The 21,792-nt window shown below is 44.7% G+C and overlaps 1 protein-coding gene across 1 annotated transcript in view; it reads right to left on the minus strand.

The window, feature by feature from the left end:
• Positions 1–746: 746 nt before the first annotated feature.
• Positions 747–21,792, minus strand: part of cpsf1 (cleavage and polyadenylation specific factor 1) — a 28,255-nt gene continuing 7,209 nt past the window's right edge. The window contains exons 10-38 of the mRNA XM_038287732.1: positions 21,123–21,216; positions 20,956–21,043; positions 20,717–20,860; positions 20,587–20,638; positions 20,436–20,509; positions 16,857–16,931; positions 16,688–16,768; positions 16,357–16,452; positions 14,908–15,084; positions 14,673–14,814; positions 14,420–14,598; positions 14,123–14,262; positions 10,955–11,132; positions 9,411–9,617; positions 9,005–9,094; positions 8,785–8,928; positions 8,545–8,697; positions 7,222–7,338; positions 6,940–7,030; positions 6,537–6,621; positions 5,399–5,540; positions 5,174–5,326; positions 4,855–5,031; positions 2,800–2,866; positions 2,667–2,714; positions 2,428–2,583; positions 1,190–1,319; positions 974–1,112; positions 747–898 (exon numbers count right to left, since the gene is read on the minus strand). Of these exons, the coding sequence (XP_038143660.1) occupies positions 851–898; positions 974–1,112; positions 1,190–1,319; positions 2,428–2,583; positions 2,667–2,714; positions 2,800–2,866; positions 4,855–5,031; positions 5,174–5,326; positions 5,399–5,540; positions 6,537–6,621; positions 6,940–7,030; positions 7,222–7,338; positions 8,545–8,697; positions 8,785–8,928; positions 9,005–9,094; positions 9,411–9,617; positions 10,955–11,132; positions 14,123–14,262; positions 14,420–14,598; positions 14,673–14,814; positions 14,908–15,084; positions 16,357–16,452; positions 16,688–16,768; positions 16,857–16,931; positions 20,436–20,509; positions 20,587–20,638; positions 20,717–20,860; positions 20,956–21,043; positions 21,123–21,216 (3,467 nt within the window). The 3' untranslated portion in view covers positions 747–850. The remainder of the gene's footprint in view (positions 899–973; positions 1,113–1,189; positions 1,320–2,427; positions 2,584–2,666; positions 2,715–2,799; positions 2,867–4,854; positions 5,032–5,173; positions 5,327–5,398; positions 5,541–6,536; positions 6,622–6,939; positions 7,031–7,221; positions 7,339–8,544; positions 8,698–8,784; positions 8,929–9,004; positions 9,095–9,410; positions 9,618–10,954; positions 11,133–14,122; positions 14,263–14,419; positions 14,599–14,672; positions 14,815–14,907; positions 15,085–16,356; positions 16,453–16,687; positions 16,769–16,856; positions 16,932–20,435; positions 20,510–20,586; positions 20,639–20,716; positions 20,861–20,955; positions 21,044–21,122; positions 21,217–21,792) is intronic.

Here is a 21,792-nt window from a genome sequence, read left to right on the forward strand (position 1 = left end):
CCAATAAAAGAAAAAAGTCAGAATTTATGATCTAGAGACTATTAACAGGTGAAATGCAGCTGCAGACGAGCCGAGCCTGTGGTGACGTCACAAGTACGCTTCTGTTCTAATTGACCCATATTTATGTTGCGTGCTCCCGTTCTCACCACAGCCAGACTTTCCTGTGTTCTTAAGAACATACTTTACGAGTCCATACTCATGTTCTAGGGAATTGAGAGACGGCCAATACAGAATGCTGTTGCTGATGGCCATGCAGACCAAGAAATGCCTTTGCTCCTCATTCAAGAGGAGATCCTGACCAAGAAGTAAAGAAAAAGTAATCTGTAAAAAGGTGATTTGTAAAAATCAATTATTTTTTAAAAAGCAAATATAAAATTTTGGAGAAAAAAAAATCGCATCAAATATATAAAAAACAAATCGGAGAAAACAGCAAGGTTGTTTCAAAATCTTTTTTTTTTGTTGGTGTTTTACTTTTTTCCCTGTATTGCATTTTTCTTCATTTTTACAAAATATGCTCTCTGCTTCTAAAATAAGGGAACAAAATTGACTCCATATCTGAGCCGAAGAACAAGAAGGAAATATTTCCTGGAATCAAAGTTTGAGGCTCTATAGATCACAGCGAGCCAGAAGGCTTCGCCATTAAAGGAACTATAAACTACATGGAAAGTTTGTTTTATATGTTAATAAAAAGTTCTACCTCTGTATTTATTTATCGTCTTCTGCATCAATGAAGCGCAACTCAGAACGATTGTTTTCTTTTTTTAATACAAAATATTCTAAGAAAACAAGATGAAGCCGTTGGATAAGAAAAAGCACAAAGATGGCTTCCAGATTGGAATGTGAGGGAGGCTCAGAAGTGAGCCGTCACTCGGTCGATTTCCAGAAGATCGTCCAGGATCTGCAGAGAGGAGAGAAACGTGTGAAGGAGGAGGAGATGTGGAGCGAGGAGGAGAGGCGGTGCGTCTCAACTCACTATGTCCTGCGTTGTTCCGATCTTTTTGGCCAGCTCGCTGCGCTCCATGGTGCTGAGGTAAAGGTACTTGCTGAGGAGGTCTCCATCCAGGACGTTCCTCACCGCGTTCTGCAGGCTCCGTCTGTCGCAGTGCATCATCCTAGAGACAACAGGAAGTGATGCGGACCGGGTTCCTTTATTCTGAAAAGGTTATTTATTTTTGCTTTATGTTCGAACCTGTAGGCTTTGGGGTTGAGCCCGGCATAATGAGGCAGCAAGGTGTTGAGAGCGTTCTGCAACATCAGCAGGCGGCGGTAGGTCTTCTCCGGCATGGGGAGCAGCAGGCCGATCCCGCCGTCCAGGGTCGCTATGGCAACAGAGTTTGTATTTAGGAACCTGAATCATTAAGTCTATTTTTAACAAAACTAAAGGGATAAACGCAAATCTGACGTATTGACTGTAACTATGCTGGTCTGTCGGGGTGTGCTGGTCTGTGTGGGTTTGCTGGTCTGTCAGGGTATGCTCGTCTGTGTGGGTTTGCTGGTCTGTCGGGGTGTGCTGGTCTGTGTGGGTGTGCTGGTCTGTCGGGGTGTGCTGGTCTGTGTGGGTGTGCTGGTCTGTGTGGGTGTGCTGGTCTGTGTGGGTGTGCTGGTCTGTCGGGGTGTGCTGGTCTGTGTGGGTGTGCTGGTCTGTGTGGGTGTGCTGGTCTGTGTGGGTGTGCTGGTCTGTCGGGGTGTGCTGGTCTGTCGGGGTTTGCTGGTCTGTCGGGGTGTGCTGGTCTGTCGGGGTGTGCTGGTCTGTCGGGGTGTGCTGGTCTGTCGGGGTGTGCTGGTCTGTGTGGGTGTGCTGGTCTGTCGGGGTGTGCTGGTCTGTGTGGGTGTGCTGGTCTGTGTGGGTGTGCTGGTCTGTGTGGGTGTGCTGGTCTGTCGGGGTGTGCTGGTCTGTGTGGGTGTGCTGGTCTGTGTGGGTGTGCTGGTCTGTCGGGGTGTGCTGGTCTGTCGGGGTGTGCTGGTCTGTCGGGGTTTGCTGGTCTGTCGGGGTGTGCTGGTCTGTCGGGGTGTGCTGGTCTGTCGGGGTGTGCTGGTCTGTCGGGGTGTGCTGGTCTGTCGGGGTGTGCTGGTCTGTCGGGGTGTGCTGGTCTGTCGGGGTGTGCTGGTCTGTCGGGGTGTGCTGGTCTGTCGGGGTGTGCTGGTCTGTGTGGGTGTGCTGGTCTGTGTGGGTGTGCTGGTCTGTGTGGGTGTGCTGGTCTGTGTGGGTGTGCTGGTCTGTGTGGGTGTGCTGGTCTGTCGGGGTGTGCTGGTCTGTCGGGGTGTGCTGGTCTGTGTGGGTATGCTGGTCTGTCGGGGTGTGCTGGTCTGTCGGGGTGTGCTGGTCTGTCGGGGTGTGCTGGTCTGTCGGGGTGTGCTGGTCTGTCGGGGTGTGCTGGTCTGTCAGGGTATGCTGGTCTGACAGAGCACCGTGTTCTGAGCTCCTACCGAACCAGGAGATCTGCTTGTTGTCCCAGGTCAGAGCCTTCTTGCTGATGGAGTCCAGCGCTCCTCGGCACGGCATCCTCCAGAGCGTGCTGATGTGGGCTCCCGCGTTGAAGTCGGCGCGCCTCAGCAGGCGCATTCCTCCGAAGCTCTCTTTAGCTGCAAACACACACAGAGTGACGTAACTCCGACCGCTGGTTCATGAGGGCGGAACTACGATAAATCGGCGGTGAAGGACCCACCTTCAGGCAAATACATGTAAACGAACAGGTTCTTGTCCCGATCAGATACTGTAAATAAAATAAGGAGAAATTGAAGCTCAGCGAGGCAGAAGACTCCATGGAAACATGATCCACAGCTGATGAAGGACGTTACCTAGGAAACCAAGCTGGTTGTTGTCCACCAAGAACTCGACGCTGTAGACCTCTAAGGGCTTCGCATCCTGTTCAACCAGAAAGACACGAGTTCAGCTCAGCAGGTCAGAACCAGATGTTCTCTACGAAGCCCTGAAAGCTGATTGGTCGGTTCAACAGAACCAGGTTCTGCTGAACGGTCCAGAGTTCTGAGCGTCTAATGAAGAAATATGAATGTTTGTAAAGAGGAATTAAAGGGAGAAAAACCATCACCGGTTAGAAAGGGAGGGAGGGAGGAAGGAAGGAAGGAAGGAAGGAAGGAAGGAAGGAAGGAAGGAAGGAAGGAAGGAAGGAAGGAAGGAAGGAAGGAAGGAAGGAAGGAAGGAAGGAAGGAAGGAAGGAATGATTGATTAGAGGAAGGAAGGAAGGAAGGAAGGAAGGAAGGAAGGAAGGAAGGAAGGAAGGAATGATTGATTAGAGGAAGGAAGGAAGGAAGGAATGATTGATTAGAGGAAGGAAGGAAGGAATGATTGACTAGAGGAAGGAAGGAAGGAAGGAATGATTGATTAGAGGAAGGAAGGAAGGAAGGAAGGAAGGAAGGAAGGAAGGAAGGAAGGAATGATTGATTAGAGGAAGGAAGGAAGGAAGGAATGATTGATTAGAGGAAGGAAGGAAGGAAGGAATGATTGATTAGAGGAAGGAAGGAAGGAAGGAAGGAATGATTGATTAGAGGAAGGAAGGAAGGAAGGAAGGAAGGAAGGAAGGAAGGAAGGAAGGAAGGAAGGATTGATTAGAGGAAGGAAGGAAGGAAGGAAGGAAGGAATGATTGATTAGAGGAAGGAAGGAATGATTGATTAGAGGAAGGAAGGAATGATTGATTAGAGGAAGGAAGGAAGGAATGATTGATTAGAGGAAGGAAGGAAGGAAGGAAGGAATGATTGATTAGAGGAAGGAAGGAAGGAAGGAATGATTGATTAGAGGAAGGAAGGAAGGAAGGAATGATTGATTAGAGGAAGGAAGGAAGGAAGGAAGGAAGGAAGGAAGGAAGGAAGGAAGGAAGGAAGGAAGGAAGGAAGGAAGGAATGATTGATTAGAGGAAGGAAGGAAGGAAGGAAGGAAGGAAGGAATGATTGATTAGAGGAAGGAAGGAAGGAAGGAAGGAAGGAAGGAATGATTGATTAGAGGAAGGAAGGAAGGAAGGAAGGAATGATTGATTAGAGGAAGGAAGGAAGGAAGGAATGATTGATTAGAGGAAGGAAGGAAGGAAGGAAGGAATGATTGATTAGAGGAAGGAAGGAAGGAAGGAAGGAATGATTGATTAGAGGAAGGAAGGAAGGAAGGAAGGAAGGAAGGAAGGAAGGAAGGAAGGAAGGAAGGAAGGAAGGAAGGAAGGAAGGAAGGAAGGAAGGAAGGAAGGAAGTATGGATCCAAGGAAGGAAGGAAGTATGGATCCAAGGAAGGAAGGAAGGAAGGAAGGAAGGAAGGAAGGAATGATTGATTGATTAGAGGAGAGAAGGAAGGAAGGAATGGTTGATTAGAGGAAGGAAGGAAGGAAGGAAGGAAGGAAGGAAGGAAGGAAGGAAGGAAGGAAGGAAGGAAGGAAGTATGGATCCAAGGAAGGAAGGAAGGAAGGAAGGAAGGAAGGAAGGAAGGAAGGAAGGAAGGAAGGAATGATTGATTGATTAGAGGAGAGAAGGAAGGAAGGAATGGTTGATTGGAAGGAAGGAAGGAAGGAAGGAAGGAAGGAAGGAAGGAAGGAAGGAAGGAAGGAAGGAAGGAAGGAAGGAAGGAAGGAAGTATGGATCCAAGGAAGGAAGAAAGAAAGGAAGGATCCAAGGAAGGAAGGAAGGAAGGAAGGAAGGAAGGAAGGAAGGAAGGAATGATTGATTGATTAGAGGAGAGAAGGAAGGAAGGAATGGTTGATTGGAAGGAAGGAAGGAAGGAAGGAAGGAAGGAAGGAAGGAAGGAAGGAAGGAAGGAAGGAAGGAAGGAAGGAAGTATGGATCCAAGGAAGGAAGAAAGAAAGGAAGGATCCAAGGAAGGAAGGAAGGAAGGAGTTGTGCTCAGCTGCTCTCACCCTGCTGACCAGCGACAGCGTCTTGCTCTCCTCCTGGTAGCGCAGCAGAGAGATGCTCTTCATCAGGTCGGCTGCCAGGATGAAGTTCTTGATGCTGATCATCTGGTGGATGTAGAGCTGCGTGTCGATGAAGGCCATCCCCGTCAGGTCGTTGTCCTTCAGGACCCACAGGAAGATCTGCAGACATGGAGGCTGTGAGGCGTCCTGCTATGCTATCAGTGACTGGTTAGTGGTTCCCTGGTAACGCTCAGTCAGGGTTACTGTCAGGCGACAGCTGCTCCTCACTACACATAAGATGAACAGAGTGTGTGCTGTGGACCTTTTGGCCGATGGCTGACACCAGGTATCCATGGCAATGGCACAGAGCCGTCACGGGGCCCTTCTGCTCCTTCTCATAGAGCACCTTGAACTTGTTCTTGGTGAGCGGCTGGCCCGGTTCTGGGACCACCTCGATCACATCCAGGATCAGAATCTGAACACAAACAGACTTCGTTAAGGACATGGAAGCATCGGGGCTCCGTCCGCAGAGGTAGGGGCCACTCACCCTGCCCCTGCAGGTCACCTCCTCCCCCTGCATCACACAGGTCCCTGCTGCAATGTAGCCCTTCAGGCCGGAAACCGTCTCCTGACTCCTCAGAGCCACGGTCTTCATGCAGGTCACATGTTCCCACTCCTCCAGGTCGATCCTGGATGACATCAAAGCTCAGATCAGCCTGGTGGCTCCATGAAGGCCTCAGAGGGAGGGTCTGATTTACTCAACTGATTATTAACCATTGAAGGAAACATCACTCCTGGCATAAACCAGCTTATCATCAAGGAGTAAATCAGTTCATTTCAAATGATTTTAGTCGTTATTCTTACAAGCAAAGACAATTTTATACATCTAAAATATAAAAAAGGCAACCCATCCTTTATAAATAAAACTAGTTTGAATCAAAAAGTTTTTTTTTATTACAGATTTAATATTTTCTCTTTTCCAGATCAAGTTCTGCGAATCTCTTTTTCACATTCCCTTTTTCATATTCCCTGACGTTGTAGGGGCGGGGCTTCAAACAGATTTGAAAAATAAAACTAAAAATATCAAGTTTTATTTCTTTATTGCATTTTTTATTTTAAATTTACAAAAACTTGTTTTATGTTAATACTATTTACAAAAGATTTTTTTTTTCACTTGATTATTCAAACGTTATTTTATTTATTTTTTCAAATAGCTCTTTCTATTCCATTTTCCGGATCACATTTTCTCCACTTCTTTCCTCTGGAGTGAAGCTGCATTTCTATTGGGCTGAGAGGCCGTTAGCAACAACATTGTATCGGTCAGAGGTCAGAATGTGATCCGTGAAACACAATATGAATAGAAAGCAATTTATAAAACCTACCGTAATCTGAAAAAGAGAAATTTAGAAAGAGAAAAAATTTAATATAAAATCTGTAAAAAAAAAAAATAACTTTAATAAAAAAGTTTAAAAACAATTATGAAAAAAGCTTTTCTGATTATGCAGTTTTTCAAAGTTTTAGTTCGGGATTGTATTTTTTTCGCTTCAATTTTTCATTTGTAAATAATGTTCTTTGCTTGCAGCTACATTGGAGTAAAATTCACTCCATATTTCATCTTGTACGTGAGTGAAGCAGTACAGAGGACAGCAGACGGACACACTGTCAGCTGACAGGGTTTGTTTTACCGTGTGTTGGGGATGGTCTCCCAGCTGACAGGAGAGATGAGCTGGATGGAAAACTTCTCTTGCTGAGGGTTAATGTAGCACTCGTCTAAAGAGAAACAGGAAGATAAACAGGAAACTCATAAACTCACTGATTTAAATGATTTTTTTTAAATAAACACAAAGGAGTAAATACAGAGGAGAGGACAGGATGAATCTTTAAGATAAAACATTAGAATGTAGATTTAATGTCGCTAACAGAAAGCAGTCATAGTCTGTTCAGTATGCGAAATAAAATTGTAATGGGTGTGCAAGTGAAGAAAAATGCTAACTTGTTTTATAAAGGCTGATGCCTTCAAAAACATCAGTACATCAGAATAAGAGTTAAAGGGTTGTGTAAACCAACAGGAAGTGTGTTTTCTCCAACCTCTCTCAATGGTTTCAAACTCCTTCTCCTCTCCCGTCATTCTGGGGATGCGGGTGCACAGCTCTTTCACACTCGTGCACACTGCGTACACCTGGAAGCCAAAAGGAGGAAAACAAACTTTAACATCAAAGAATGATCTCTCTTTAGAGTCCATCAAATGTTTTCTGCTCTTTGTAGAAAGTCAATCTTCAAAGTCAGAGTTCCTTCAAGTCAAACCCTGCTGGTTTCACCCTGCTTCAGGTTAAAGACTGTTGAATTCAGAGCAGAGGGAGAAAGCTTTGCCTTGGATTCGACGTGGTAGGAGACGTAGTGGACGGTGCACCTCAGGGGGATTTTCCTGACGGGCCAGGGGGCGTCGTAGGACAGGTAGGTGGGGAGGACGCTGATCCTCAGCTCCCCCTGTGGAAGAATGGAGGCCAGGTTAAAACCCCACCAGTAACGGTAGGAATATGGAGATGTGAAATTCATTTCTAGACATCCAGAATGGGATGTTTAGAAGTGGAGAATGTCAAGTTGTTGACTGACAAAGAAAAAATGTATTTACATTATAATACAAACCAATAAATATCTAAACAGCCTGCCATAGCCTGCTGATAACGTTACAGAGGAAACTAGATTATTTCTTGATTGGTAGTAGATCAACGGATCTATTTAGGTGAAATCATCTGTCAGCGGGTGATTCAGCACAAACATAGCACAGTTGATTGACACTAAATGTATTTATTTTTGCAAATGTGAGCAGGACCTCTGGAGTGGTTGACCTCTGATGACCCCTGGAGAACATTTGTCTTTATATCTTTAAAATGATAGGAGCACAAATGAATAAAATGATTGCTGCACAAACAGCACAAACATTTTACACCAATTTTGTCTGATTTCATAAAAATGGGGGGGCTGATTGACCTTTTGACCTTTACCTTAATATCTTCTAAGCACAAACAATGTTTTTTCTGCACAAACCAGCACAAACATAGTCACGTTAATTGACACCCATATCATCTGATTTGAAGAAGGTGGGGGGGCTGGTTGACCACTAGAAAAATTTCTTTATATATCCAAAATGATAAGAGCACAAATGAAATTTTTTCCTGCACAAACATTTGACACCAATTTTGTCTAATTTGAAGAAGGTATGGGCGCCATTTCACTCATGTTGTTCTAACAGGTAGGACCTGTGCATCATCTCATTGGGTTCCTCCTCATTTTGATTCTGTCTTCCATCACACTGTAAACACTAAGCTGCTGTTTGACTCTGCAGCTGTTTCCTATTAGGCTGTTATCACACATCAGTTACCATGGCAGCGCTCCAAGGCAGCGTCTCTTAGAGTTTATAAAATTTATTTTAAAAAACAAGTGAAATGTTTTAGAGGCTGTATGTCTAAATTTAAAACTTATTGTTTTAGATAAAACCGCCATTAAATCCTCTTATACCAATTTTCATATTTTCAAACAGCTGAATTAGTCTGGATATAATCAATCAACAGAGAAGAAGAAACGCTTTAAGTGAAAAATAAAAACTGCTGAATCAAGCTAAATTTAGGCCAATTTAACTGAACTTCCTGTAATTAAAAAAGCTTGATTAGTAGTGAAGCGGGCTTTATCTACCTGCTTGTTGAAGTAGAGGAAACCTTTGGGACAGTTGATGTTGTGGAACGGAGAGAAGGACTCGATTGGCCCGTCGATGCTCATCGGGTGGAGCCTCAGAGCTCCTCGTGACGTGACGAACATCCAGTGAGGAGACGGGCCGCAGATAAACACCTGGACCAACAACGGTGGCAGAGAGTTATGGCTGGACGCCATGAAAAGAGGTCCATGGATGTTCTTTAGAGATCTTAAACGTCTTACCCCTGAGTAACCAGAGATGTCTTCGAAGTATCTGAACCTGGAGATGTGACCCTTCGTCGGAGGGCCCTCCTCGGCGCCGCTCTCCGCCTTCTTGTCTTTCCTCAGCTTTGATTTCTTTTCTCTGAAGTTGATGTTGTGGTGCACCTGCTCAGAGGAGGGAGACAGAGAAGCTGTGAGCTTTGACCTCTGAGAAGACGGCGGCTCGGCTGCTGCATCGTACCTTTTTGAAGCGAACTTTCAGGTTGTTCTGTGGCTGCTGCTGATCGTACGGGAACGCTTCGTAGATCAGAAGCTCGTTCTCCACGTAGACCTGAGAAACACCAAGAGGATTTTATGGCTTTGTTTTGATTTTACTAAACAGCGGATGAAAAATGCTGGTGAAGGTTGTCAGTCATCCAGGTCATCGTCATTCCAAAAAAAGAAAATTCAAAACAATCCACTGGACTTTGTTTCAAGTTTAAAGACGTTTCACTTCACATCCAGGAATTTTTTTCTATTCAAAATACAAAATGCAAATTAAAATGTTGAAAAAGCTTCCTGGATGGGAAGCAAAACGTCTTCAAACTTGGAAACAAAGTCCATTGGATTGTTTAAATTTTCTTTATTAGAGTGGATGAAAAACTCACCAGTAAATACGGTCTGCTGCGAATGTTGCCCAGAGACACCAAGGCGACTTCTTTGATCACCGGGAACTCTCCCTGTCGAGCGACTTCCTCCTTTTTACCATCCGCCTGCGTGGCCGACTGGCCAGAAGAACTGTCCACCAGCACCCGCTGACCTACTGGGAAGTTCTTCACCAGGAAAACCAAGCGCCAGTCTGGCAGCTGGAAAATCTACAAATCAAAGACCAGAGAAACTTTGACCTGCTGCCTGAAACTAAAAGAAAACTACTAAAAAAGAAAAACCATGAAGGTATTGATTATTTTCCTGGTTATTCATTTATTGTTGTAAACAATAAATGTTATTATGACACAAACACCAAACGGTATGAAGCCTCTTCTCGTCTTCTTCTTATTTACTCCATAATTACTGATTAAAGGTTTCAACAACAAACACAAGAGAGTCAACTGCAATTTTCCTGTTTTATATTAAAGGTATAGTGAAGAATTTCCACAATTTTTTTTAAAAGAACCACCCTCTTCACTTAAAAAAAAAATGCACATCCGCTACCCTGTACCCGCTCCCGAGAGGGAACGCCTATCAAATGTGTGAGAGAGCATGCAGGAGCCCATTTCTCCGCCTGCGCACTCTGTTTAAAACTTGCTGTTCCCATATCAATACGAGCTAACTGTGCCCAAAAGTCCGATCTCACCCCTAAATCCCTCAAACACGATATACAGCGGGGACTATATAGTGGACTTTATAGTGTACTCAGTTAATGGTGTTCCTCTTTACTTAAAGGGGAACACAGTTTTTTTTTACATCAGGCCCTTGATTTTTATGTTATTACATCATGTTCTACTCACTCATATGAGTTTTGTGTCATTTGGAGCCGCTCTGAAGATATTCCATTATATCCAAGTAACGTCTTCCTATGGGCAACGACTTGAACACACAAACTAAACTGTTCATAATTTATTCTTTATGTTACGCCAGCATTCATAAAATGTAAACGAATCACTGTCCTCCAGACATCCGCGGTTATATTTTTAGATTTATATTTTTTTTAAAACAAAGTGGGGCGTGTATGATGTCATCCGTACGCTGGACTGGAGTTGTAACAGTCAGCCCGGGCCACAGGCGGCTACGCTCTACCCCTTCTATTCATTAGGCTAGCTAATCTGAATCGTTCAATTCCATTTTGAGATAATAGATTATAATCAGAAAAGTGTTTTGTTGTCCTTTATAGGTCTTAGAAAGGAATCTGTATCGCTCTATTTCTACCAACAAACTAAACTTTTGATTTAAATAATTGCCCTATGATGGACTGGCGACCTGTCCAGGGTGTACCCCGCCTCTCGCCCATTAACCTCTGGAGATAGGCACCAGCACCCCTCGTGACCCCACTCGGGACAAGCGTGTAAGAAAATGGATGGATGGATAATTAATGTATGTATTTGATTTCTAAAACTACTAAAATGAAAAAAAAAAAAAAAAAAGAAGATGAATGAGTTTAGCTCCAGACTTAGCCGTCAGCTTTAAACGTCTCAGGTTTAGAGGGAGGGCCTACCTCCATCACCCCGTTGTCTCTGATGATCACACACCAGTGGGACGGCTCTGCTTTGCCTGAGCTCCCTTCGCCGCTGTTGCCTGCGGGTCCCGCTGAGTTGCGGCTGGTTTCCTCCTTTGAGGGCTGGTTGGTGCTGGACTCTCCGTACAGCATTTCCTCCTCGTCATCCACAGCGTTGCTGCTCAGACATGAAACGTGAAGATTAAAGCATAAACAGGAGATCTAAGGGGCAGATTATACTTCTGCAACCGCACATAATCAAATGTTGCTTGCGTCTGGTCGCGAACCCGTTTTGCTGGTATGCGTCTGCACTAGGGCTGCAACAACGAATCGATAAAATCGATAAAAATCGACTTTTAAAAGCGTTGGCAACGAATTTCATCATCGATTAGTTGTGTCGCGCGATTATTGCGTCATCCGCCGCGCCGTCATCACTGCCTCTTGACTGAAAGAGGAAGAAAAAAAAATATGGCAGAGCGAGTCAGCGCCGCAGGAGCAGTGTTGCCAACTCAGCGACTTTTCAGACCCCTCCAGCGACTATTTTTCAAAAAAGCGACTAGCGACAAATCTGGCGACTTTTTTCGGTGTCACTGGCGGCTTTTGGAGACTCTTACGTGAAAGCATGTATCATTCCTACTCTGCCGTGGGGCGCCTCCCCCCGCTCCCGCAGGAGTCCCTCTCAGCTGCATTCAGAGCCTCAGCGTCCAGACTGCAAATGAAGCGCGCATGCACCGGGATTGACGGCGCAAATTGATCACAATAATTAAAATAGCCTGCGCTTTGTAAAGCGAAAAAAGTGATAACATGCAACTTTTTTCAAAAGAAATTAACATGGCACGGAACCACCATGTTTGTTTGGTTTTAAAGTGGGGACACGTTACGTTAGTTTCTCAGGTAGCTCATCTGATGCTTTCCTTACCTTGTTAGTAGGTCACAGACAGTGAGAAGGTTGGCTACTTATTTTACCTTTAATTTGATTTCAATTAGCTTAAGCAGCGTTTACATTTACTTTATAAATAAATTAACTTGCAAATTATGAGGGCAAGGCTTTTAAAGTTTAAATGTTCTGGCAAAGATAAAGTAAAGAAGATCCTGCAATTTATGGAAGTAAAGCAGAATAAAATCCAGCAAGATCAGTAATATGTCAATTAATTATCTGCCACATTCCCATGTAAATATCTGTCTTTGGAGGATGTGTTTTTTAGCACCCCTAGTTCTCTCATTTTTATTCCAAATACAATTTATAATTTGAATCACAGGGCTATTTTTATCTCTATGGTTCAGTATTTTCTCAAGTAGCAACTTTAACTGCTATACTTTCCTGTCTTAAAAGGCAGAACTCTTCTAGTCTAAAAAAAACTCATTTGTTGAAATGGGGGGGCCTATTGTTTGAACCCCTTAGAGGCTTTTAAAAACAAAAATGTCTTTTTTTGCGCTTTATGAAACAAAGTACCCTATATTTTGTGGATGTACAGCTACATTTCTCATGTAAGTTTGCGTAGTTTTAACACAAAAATGTATTTTTCATATTGCACCAGTACAGTTAATGAGCAACCTGTACTTGTGTGCTTGTTTGTTCTGTCTAAAATGTTTATTTTGGAATAAAGAGGTTAATATAAAAAATATTTTTTGTCCGATTCATCGATTAATCGAAAAAATAATCGTCCGATTCATCGATTTTTAAAATAATCGTTAGTTGCAGCCCTAGTCTGCACCGTTGGTCTGGAATTTCTAGGGACGCACAGCAGTTTCCCGCCAAAGCGCTCAAAGCCTATTCAAGAACTCGCGAGAACTTCGGCGGCGCTGCGGGAGTATTTATTTTTCAAAACAACAATGACGCGTCTGCAAGATATCGAGGTCACAGAGATGGATCTAGAGTTGCTAGACATCAAAGAGGAACAGGTTCTGGCTGATCTCCCTCCAGAGGACCTTGGCATCTTTATATACTTTGTCTAAGTGGTTGTACTTCCGAACCTCCTCGATTAACCTTTCGTCATAGTTGTACATTGTAGTTGTTCCTTGGTTTTTAAAAATGGCACGCCCCGGCACCGAATCTAGAAGGACGACCAAACAGACAGCCTGGAAAGGCATACCAAGGACCAAACACAGCTGCTTTTTGTCCACGCACTTCCGCTTGAGGTCTGCGCGGGTTTGCAACCATCCGACACGAAGTCAGGAATTATTTGAGGTGCAAGACGACGGTTGTAGAACCTCTGAGCGGGGGGCGTGGTCGCGCACAGAGACAGATTGGACAGTTGCAGAGGCTATGCGTCAGAAGCATAAATTGGCCTTAAGAACGCACTGACAGGTAGCCTGATAAACCAGACTAAATGGGAGATGAAAGGTGTTATTTAGGCTGGCCCCGATAAAGGAGAAATCGGAAGATTGTTGATGAGAACAACCTGTTGTTTTTCAAAACATGTCTGTTGTCTGTGCCTATTGGCCAACGCTCTGACCAATGAGCGCAACTGACTGTGATGTAATAAGCGCGACAGGAAGCTGGTGGGGAAGCGTAAACAAACAGCGTGTCAGTAAAACGGCAAATATGTCCTTCTTAAAAATGAATGAGCGTAGAGCTGATTCTAAAGCTGAGTCAAAAATCGCCATCAGAGCCAGCCGTCCTTCACACACGACTATGCCGAGAGAGGGCCGCTTCAGACGGGCGAAGGTTAGCCCTGGCTGCCGTTAGCTTCGGAGCTCCGCTGGTTACAGCGATCCTCTCAACTTCGGAAATAGTTTTTTTAATTACGCATTAAATCGGTAAATGGACCATATAGTGACGCATTAAAGTATAATATTCTCGCCTCAAATTATCTTAAAATGTACTTTTATTGAACAACAGCAACAGAAAAGAGAACTTTTAACTTTCAATGGAGTGCTCCTTTGAAAGTTGCTGCTGCCGCAGTACATGCTACTGTTCAATAGTTGTTGCCATCTTCCTTGTTGTGCTTTCTCCAGCATCGGGCAGCTTTGTCTCCACGCCGTCAAAACCCCGCCCGCTTTGCATCCAGACATTCAAAACACATCTCTGCGTTGTGATTGGCCCACCAGTTCTAGGGCCTGAGGCATTGATCGAGGCTAGACAAACCCACAGGCAAAAATAATCTTGGCCGCTGGTGGGTGGGGCTAGTTTACTAGGCTAGCTGACAGGGCGATGGGAACTCATACCTGAGGTCCTGGTAAACCGTCTCCTCCTCTGAAAGGCTCCTGCTGATGAAGTCCTCTTTGGTGGAGGAGCACGTCTTGCTTTCTGTGGTGAACATGCCGCTAACATCTCGGTACGCACACAGAGCGATCACACGGGATTGCTTTAAAAAAAGAACAAAAAAAGATCTTAAAAAGGTATTTGATACAGAGGCAATTTGTAAGAAAAAGAAATGTAATATTGCAGTCTTCCCAGCAGGGAGTGCTCTTTTTAACGCTCTTTCAGCCGCAGGGAAATAAAATATAGCGCGCTGCACTCACGGTGGAAATCTGTGGTTTCTGCAGGGCCAGTCGGTGCGTTTTCCCCATGTAGGAGTCGCTTTTCAGCACAAACATGGTGACCACGCCCTCAGCCGTCATGATAACCACGTAGGGGTCGGCCACGGAGCAATGCACGATGGGAGAGCCCAGATCCACGGGGATGAAGTGGAGCTGTTTCACTGAAAGCAGGGAGAGGATAAACATCCAGATCTTCGATTTGTGCAGGAATCCTTTAAAGAGGAGCTGATTTTACCTCCTTCTAGCAGACGGAGGCCCATGGGTGAGACCTGGATGATGTACTGGTCATCGCCGATGTTTCCAGCGAACACCGTCGGCCCCTGAGTAGCAAACCCACTGGTGTCCAGCTCCATTATTTCCTGACCTGTCTGAAGAATCTGCAAGAGAGCATCGCAGAGGAACCGTCTGATTACGCTTCGCTAGAGACGCAGTAGAAAAGAGAGAAGAAACAGTAGCGTTCGTCCTCTTACCATGGTGGAATCCTCTCTGCTCAGGATGAGAAAGCCATGCCTTTTGGAGTCGTCCTCCAGGGGGCGCTCCGTCTTCTCCTCCTCTTTCTCTGGCTCTTCCTTGTCCTTCTCTCCCTCTTCCCCGTCCTCCTTACCTTCTGCCTTCGCAGCGTCGTCCGACTCGTCGCTTTTTAAAGCCTAGAAAGAAACAGGCAGCAAAAGGTTTTTTTTTTTTAATCAAAATCATGTCATTGCCAGATTACTAGTCATAGTTTAAAGTCACTCTTAGGCTACGTTCACATTGCAGGCCTTAATGCTCAATTCCGATTTTTTTGTGAAATCGGATTTTTTTGCGTGTCCGTTCACACTTCCAAGTATATGCGACTTGTATGTGATCTACTGTGTGAACTGAAAGCGTTCAACCGAAGTGTCCCGCATGCGCACTCGAGGACGCGATGACGTCACATGTAGCAAGCGTCCTCAGTGTTTGCGGAAGTAAACATGACTCGTAATACCGCAGCGTATATTGCGTTCTTTAAGTTCTTCTCCAACAGGAGCAGGCACATTACGAACGAAATCTTTTTAAGAAGATCAAAAAGAAAGAGAGCCAGATTTCTTGCAATGGCGTTTTGTGGGGCAGTAATAGAAACGTCCGTACAGAGCTTTCACTGAGCTCTCCATTGACAGCTCTCTGTGTTATCTTCCGCCATGGTTGTTAGTTTTTCCCACCTCCGCTTAGTAGGACGCAGATTAGTAACGTTTAGTAACATTTGTCAAGTATCAATGACGTGTAGGTCGGATGAATGCGACCTGGCCGTACAGACACAGGTCGCATTTGAAAAGATCAGATACGTATCGGATTCAGGACCACATATCCAAGTGGCCTGGGTCGCATTTGAAAAAATCCGATCTGTGTCGTTCAGACTGTCATAAAAAGATCAGATACAGGTCACATATGGGCAAAAAAATCGGAATTGGGTCACTTCAGGCTGCAGTGTGAACGTAGCCTTAGACTAAAACCGCGAAGCATGGCTGAGCTAAATTCAAGTGTCAAGCCTTTAACCCTTTATAGGCACTCAGTGAAATACTTTGAAAATCTAAATTTCAAGCCAAGTTTTATTTGGACCTTATTACCTTTGTAATATAAAAAAAAATATGGATATTTTGATGGCAAAATTTAATAAAATAATGTAATAAAAAGAAACGCCAACTTGCGAAAATATATTAAGAAAAATAAAAAACTATTTGGAAGGGGTATGCAAGTGATCAAAAACGCTAACTTTCCCTATAAAGGGTTAAAGGCTCTGGAATTCCTTTTAAAAAGACCCTAAACCTTCTGAACGTTCTGAGTTGAATGCTTTAGTGATTGTATAATTTTTATCCAGTTTTAGACAGGACACAATATCCTCCGTCCAAAAGGTTGAAGATTTAAACGCCCAGAAAGCCTCAGTCCGTGCTGAACCAACCAACCTTTTTGTCCTCCTTGACTTCACTGGAGACAACAGTCCACATGTCTTGGCAACCAGGCAGTTCGAAAGTGGTGACCACCTGAGGCCGAATGCTTCTCTGTGGTGAGAATAGAAACAATAAGTGAAATGAAGCCGTTTAAAAGTGGGCGGATGGATCAGAGGGAGGCTGTATCTGGGGTGTTTACAGGCTGCTCCGTGGATCTCTGAGGCAGCCCTGGTAAACCCAGACTTTACTTTAGCACCGTCACAGGACCTGTGGCGGACGGCCCTCGCCGCCACAGGGTTTCAGGACGGTGCAACATTAGAGGGATTTGAAGCGGCACGCGATTTACCTGGAGGACGGACAGCGCACCGTTTTTACCGTGACCGGAGCAGACGACCACCTCCAGGTCAGGTTCAGGGTTGCTCTGGAACTGTACGAAAGAAAACAAACGTTTTATTTTAAACAGTCTGTTTTATTCTGATGACTTTTGGCGTTGGGATGGTTAGATGTGCGTTTACCTCTTCGGAGAGGAAGGCAGGCTCCCCCATAGAAGCATTGGCACAAGGACCGATGTTCAGGATGCTGTCACACACCTGCATTGAAACAGAAAACCTTAACAGCAAATGGGATATTGTTATTTTTTTCCTTTTCCTGTTTGTGTTATTTTTTTGGTAACAGAAAAATTCCTGGGGTTGAACCTTCTCTCCATTTTAACCCTTTAACACTGAATGTTCCTTTTTAAACCGGTTCTATTATGGAAGGTTTTGGCTGAAAACAAATTAGGCTTCGGTTGTAAAAACTTCTCAAAACCGATGAACAAAATCAGGTTAAAAAATGTGCTGAGACATGTGCTCCAGATGAAGATAAAAGAAAGATATGCTAAGCTAACACTTTATGTTTTTTTAAAGAATTTCGGGTAGGGATGGGAATCCAAAACTAGTTCCTGTTCTGAGCCGGTTCCGTGTGTTCCAATTCCATGGCACCGTTTGGAAGCTCGCTTAACGATTCTCTTAACGATTCCAGGCAGCAGCAGAGCCTAGCGCTGGGCAGCACGACTTGCGTCATGTTCTTTATGCAAGTTACGCACATGGCATTCAGTAAGCAAGACAAAACAAATAAAAAAAAATGGCGTTTCATTGGGTAAAGCGATTGAAAGTTTGGCTTCATTTTAATAGGGTGACCAGAGGTCCTCTTTTTCCCGGACATGTCCTACTTCTCAGACCTAAAAAAATGTCTGGGGGGAATTTCAAAATCACCTCGGATTTTGGTCGACTACAGTGCAGCACGTAGTCCAAACAGGGAGCCAGGGCGGGGGACGGAGCGACCAAACCTGACCCGGTAACGGTAGCCAGGACAATGGTAGCCCTGTGCTTCCCACCACCTGCCTTACTGGTCCCCAGCCCCCTTTCTCCGCCTAAGGACGGGCGTCTCATGGCTCTGCTGAGGTCCGGTCCAGTCAGCGACCCAGTAGTCGACAAAAAAAAAAGTGTCCTTTTCAGAAACCCAAATCTGGTCCCCCTACATTTTAAGGAAGAGAAAGATGGCAGCAAGGCGCTTTGCAATCATTGCAAAGTGGCAATTACATCCACGGGAGAAAATGCATCCAACATGGAGAAATACCTGCACACATTTTAACGAATGCCGCGTTTTTAATGCTTCCAAACAGAAGCTAAAGTTACGACCAGCATGGAAGGCAACTCCTAGTAAATCATATGCTATTTCTGGTCATAAACCATTTTTCTATCTATCTTTGAGGCTATTAAAGAAGTGTGCCTTTCTCGTTAATCCAGCCCTTAATTGCTAACATGTTTAATTAGAACTACTGGTAGCTGGAAATTCCTACATGATTCTAGTTATTGGACATAGCATGTTTTCTTACAATGGATGTAAAGAAACATGCTATAAAGTTGCTCTGCAGCTCAGGGAGCGAGAGAAAGGTGACACTCGTTTGTTTCAATCAGGGGGGATGAGTTTATTTCCCGAAATTGTACAGTAATGCTTTTTCATTAAACGGATGCCTTCTCCATTCGATGACTGTGACGAGAATCGACAAGAGAATCGAATTGTTTCAAAGAATCGATAAGGGAATCGGAATTGTGAAAATCTTATCAATTCCCAACCCTTATTCCAGGTTGAAAATTTCACCTTTTAAGAAACTAATTTCAGTGGATATAAAACCATCCGCTGTTGTCTTTGGAGCACTTCAGCATGAGCAGATGTTCCTCTCAGTGTTTTCTGATTACAGAAAATGCTTCCATTTGTGTTTTTTTTTTAAATAAAACTGCATATATCAGTGTTTGAAACACTTTGCACTTCTGTCAGACTCCTGACTTCATAGTCTCTCTGCTCTGCAGCGTTTAGGGAAGTAGGGATGGAGTCACTGCAGCCCCAGGTGCTGCCATGATAAAATTATTGTGTAGTAGATAAACTCACCAAAACAGAGGAAAGTCTTTAGATTTGTCTGTTGTCACTTTATACAAAAAAGGTTGATAAATGCGTCTGTGGTGCAAAATTATGGAATGAATAGATTAATGGCAGATAGACCAAACTGGACTGTTTGTAGTTTTCCTTCCACACTGAGAGCACCGCAGCACTCTGTAGCCACCAGTTAGCTTCAGAAGCTAACCTGCTTTACAACAACAGGAGCCAATATACATTCACCGGCCACTTTATTAGGTACCCCATGCTAGTAACGGGTTGGACCCCCTTTTGCCTTCAGAACTGCCTCAATTCTTCGTGGCATAGATTCAACAAGGTGCTGGAAGCATTCCTCAGGGAGTTTGGTCCATATTGACATGATGGCATCACACAGTTGCCGCAGATTTGTCGGCTGCACATCCATGATTCGAATCTCCCGTTCCACCACATCCCAAAGATGCTCTATTGGATTGAGATCTGGTGACTGTGGAGGCCATTTGAGTACAGTGAACTCATTGTCATGTTCAAGAAACCAGTCTGAGATGATTCCAGCTTTATGACATGGCGCATTATCCTGCTGAAAGTAGCCATCAGAAGTTGGGTACATTGTGGTCATGAAGGGATGGACATGGTCAGCAACAATACTCAGGTAGGCTGTGGCGTTGCAACGATGCTCAATTGATACCAAGGGGCCCAAAGAGTGCCAAGAAAATATTCCCCACACCATGACACCACCACCACCAGCCTGAACCGTTGATACAAGGCAGGATGGATCCATGCTTTCATGTTGTAGACGCCAAATTCTGACCCTACCATCCGAATGTCGCAGCAGAAATCGAGACTCGTCAGACCAGGCAACTTTTTTCCAATCTTCTATTGTCCAATTTCGATGAGCTTGTGCAAATTGTAGCCTCAGTTTCCTGTTCTTAGCTGAAAGGAGTGGCACCTGGTGTGGTCTTCTGCTGCTGGAGCCCATCTGCCTCAAAGTTTGACGTACTGTGCGTTCAGAGATGCTCTTCTGCCCACCTTGGTTGTAACGGGTGGTTATTTGAGTCACTGTTGCCCTTCTATCAGCTCGAACCAGTCTGGCCATTCTCCTCTGACCTCTGGCATCAACAAGGCATTTCCGCCCACAGAACTGCCGCTCACTGGATGTTTTTTCTTTTTCGGACCATTCTCTGTAAACCCTAGAGATGGTTGTGCGTGAAACTCCCAGTAGATCAGCAGTTTCTGAAATACTCAGACCAGCCCTTCTGGCACCAAGAATCATGCCACGTTCAAAGTCACTCATATCACCTTTCTTCCCCATACTGATGCTCGGTTTGAACTGCAGGAGATTGTCTTGACCATGTCTACATGCCTAAATGCACTGAGTTGCCGCCATGTGATTGGCTGCTTAGAAATTAAGTGTTAACGAGCAGTTGGACAGGTGTACCTAATAAAGTGGCCGGTGAGTGTATTAGCCAATAGTGTTGGTTTTCCAACATAAATTTTAACATTTAAGGACACTAACGAGTGTTCAAATATACAGTAAACTGCATAAAAGGCTTTAAACTGTTTGGACGTATTTATTTTGAAGGTGAGGCAGTGCACCATGTGAAGCAAATCTTCAGATCACCTCCTCTTTAAATGTGGTGCATTTCTGTTTTATTTTGAAAAGGTTCTGATTTTATTTTCACCTCAAATGAGTAGGTAGCCAGCTGCGTGCCTGACTGGGCCTCGCTGCCGTACACCTCGATCTCATCCACCTCATCTGTAAAGAAAGAGGAGGAGCAATAAGCAGATCAGCCTGTGGGACGGAGACACCAGAGGAGGAGACGGTGGACGCACCTGTCCAGTTGGTGGAAGACTCCACTCGCTTCTTTTTGACGGGCGGCTCCTCCTGGAAAGGATCAGTATTAAACTACGAATTCATTCAGTTGAACTTCTGCATCAGACTGAAAGCTTCTAGAACACAGACCTGTTTGTCTGTCTCTTTCTCTTTTTCCTGCTTGTCTTTTCCGTCCTCAGCAGGCGTCTCCTGCAGCTTCTCGGTGTACTTCAGGAGCAGCGAGTTTCCAAGCCGCGAACCGAGGAACAGGTAGCCGGGCTCCATGGTAACCATCTGGAGGAGGGAGAGGGTTCATGGTAACAGCTACTAATACGGATTCTAACCTAAAAACGCAACTTTTTCCTGATCCTTTAAAACTAGGAACTCACACATGTTGTGAGGACGCTGGCTGCAGCTTTGTCAAAGTGGAAAGCTCTGACGCTCCTCATGCCGTCTGTTATGAGCGTCAACACATAACTGGAAGGAAACAGTCAGGGACAAATCCTAAATGTCAGCAGGATTCAAGCGTGAGCTGAAAAGTGTCAGAGGAACTCACATCTCTCCTCCTTTCAGGGAGATCACCATCTTGTCAGCCGCTATAAAGTCAGACTGGGAGCAGTCCAGTGTTATCTTCACTTCCTCCTGGACACCTGTCAATCATCGACACATTCTTTAGAGGCAGAGCCGAATATCTAAAGTTATACTGGAACTATCAGGCAGTCAGGAGGTCTAAAGATGAAAATGATCAAATATTTCTACAGATTTTTTTTTTAGAAAATGTAAGGAAATGTAAGGAATAGAGGCGAGAAGGAAGGAAGGAAGGAAGGAAGGAAGGAAGGAAGGAAGGAAGGAAGGAAGGAAGGACACGAACGAAGAACGGACAGGAAGGAAGGAAGAACAGAGAGGAAGGAAGGAAGAACAGAGAGGAAGGAAGGAAGAACAGAGAGGAAGGAAGGAAGAACGGACAGGAAGGAAGAGAGAACGGAGAGGAAGGAAGGAAGAACAGAGAGGAAGGAAGGAAGTAAGAACAGACAGGAAGGAAGGAAGTAAGAACGGACATGAAGGAAGGAAGGAAGAAAGGACATGAAGGAAGGAAGGAAGAAAGGACATGAAGGAAGGAAGAACAGACAGGAAGGAAGAGAGAACGGAGAGGAAGGAAGAGAGAACAGAGAGGAAGGAAGAACGGAGAGACAGGAAGGAAGGAAGTAAGAACAGACAGGAAGGAA

This window comes from Cyprinodon tularosa, unplaced genomic scaffold (genome assembly GCF_016077235.1).
Source record: "Cyprinodon tularosa strain WSP-4 unplaced genomic scaffold, ASM1607723v1 ctg244, whole genome shotgun sequence".
NCBI classification, from domain to species: domain Eukaryota; kingdom Metazoa; phylum Chordata; class Actinopteri; order Cyprinodontiformes; family Cyprinodontidae; genus Cyprinodon; species Cyprinodon tularosa.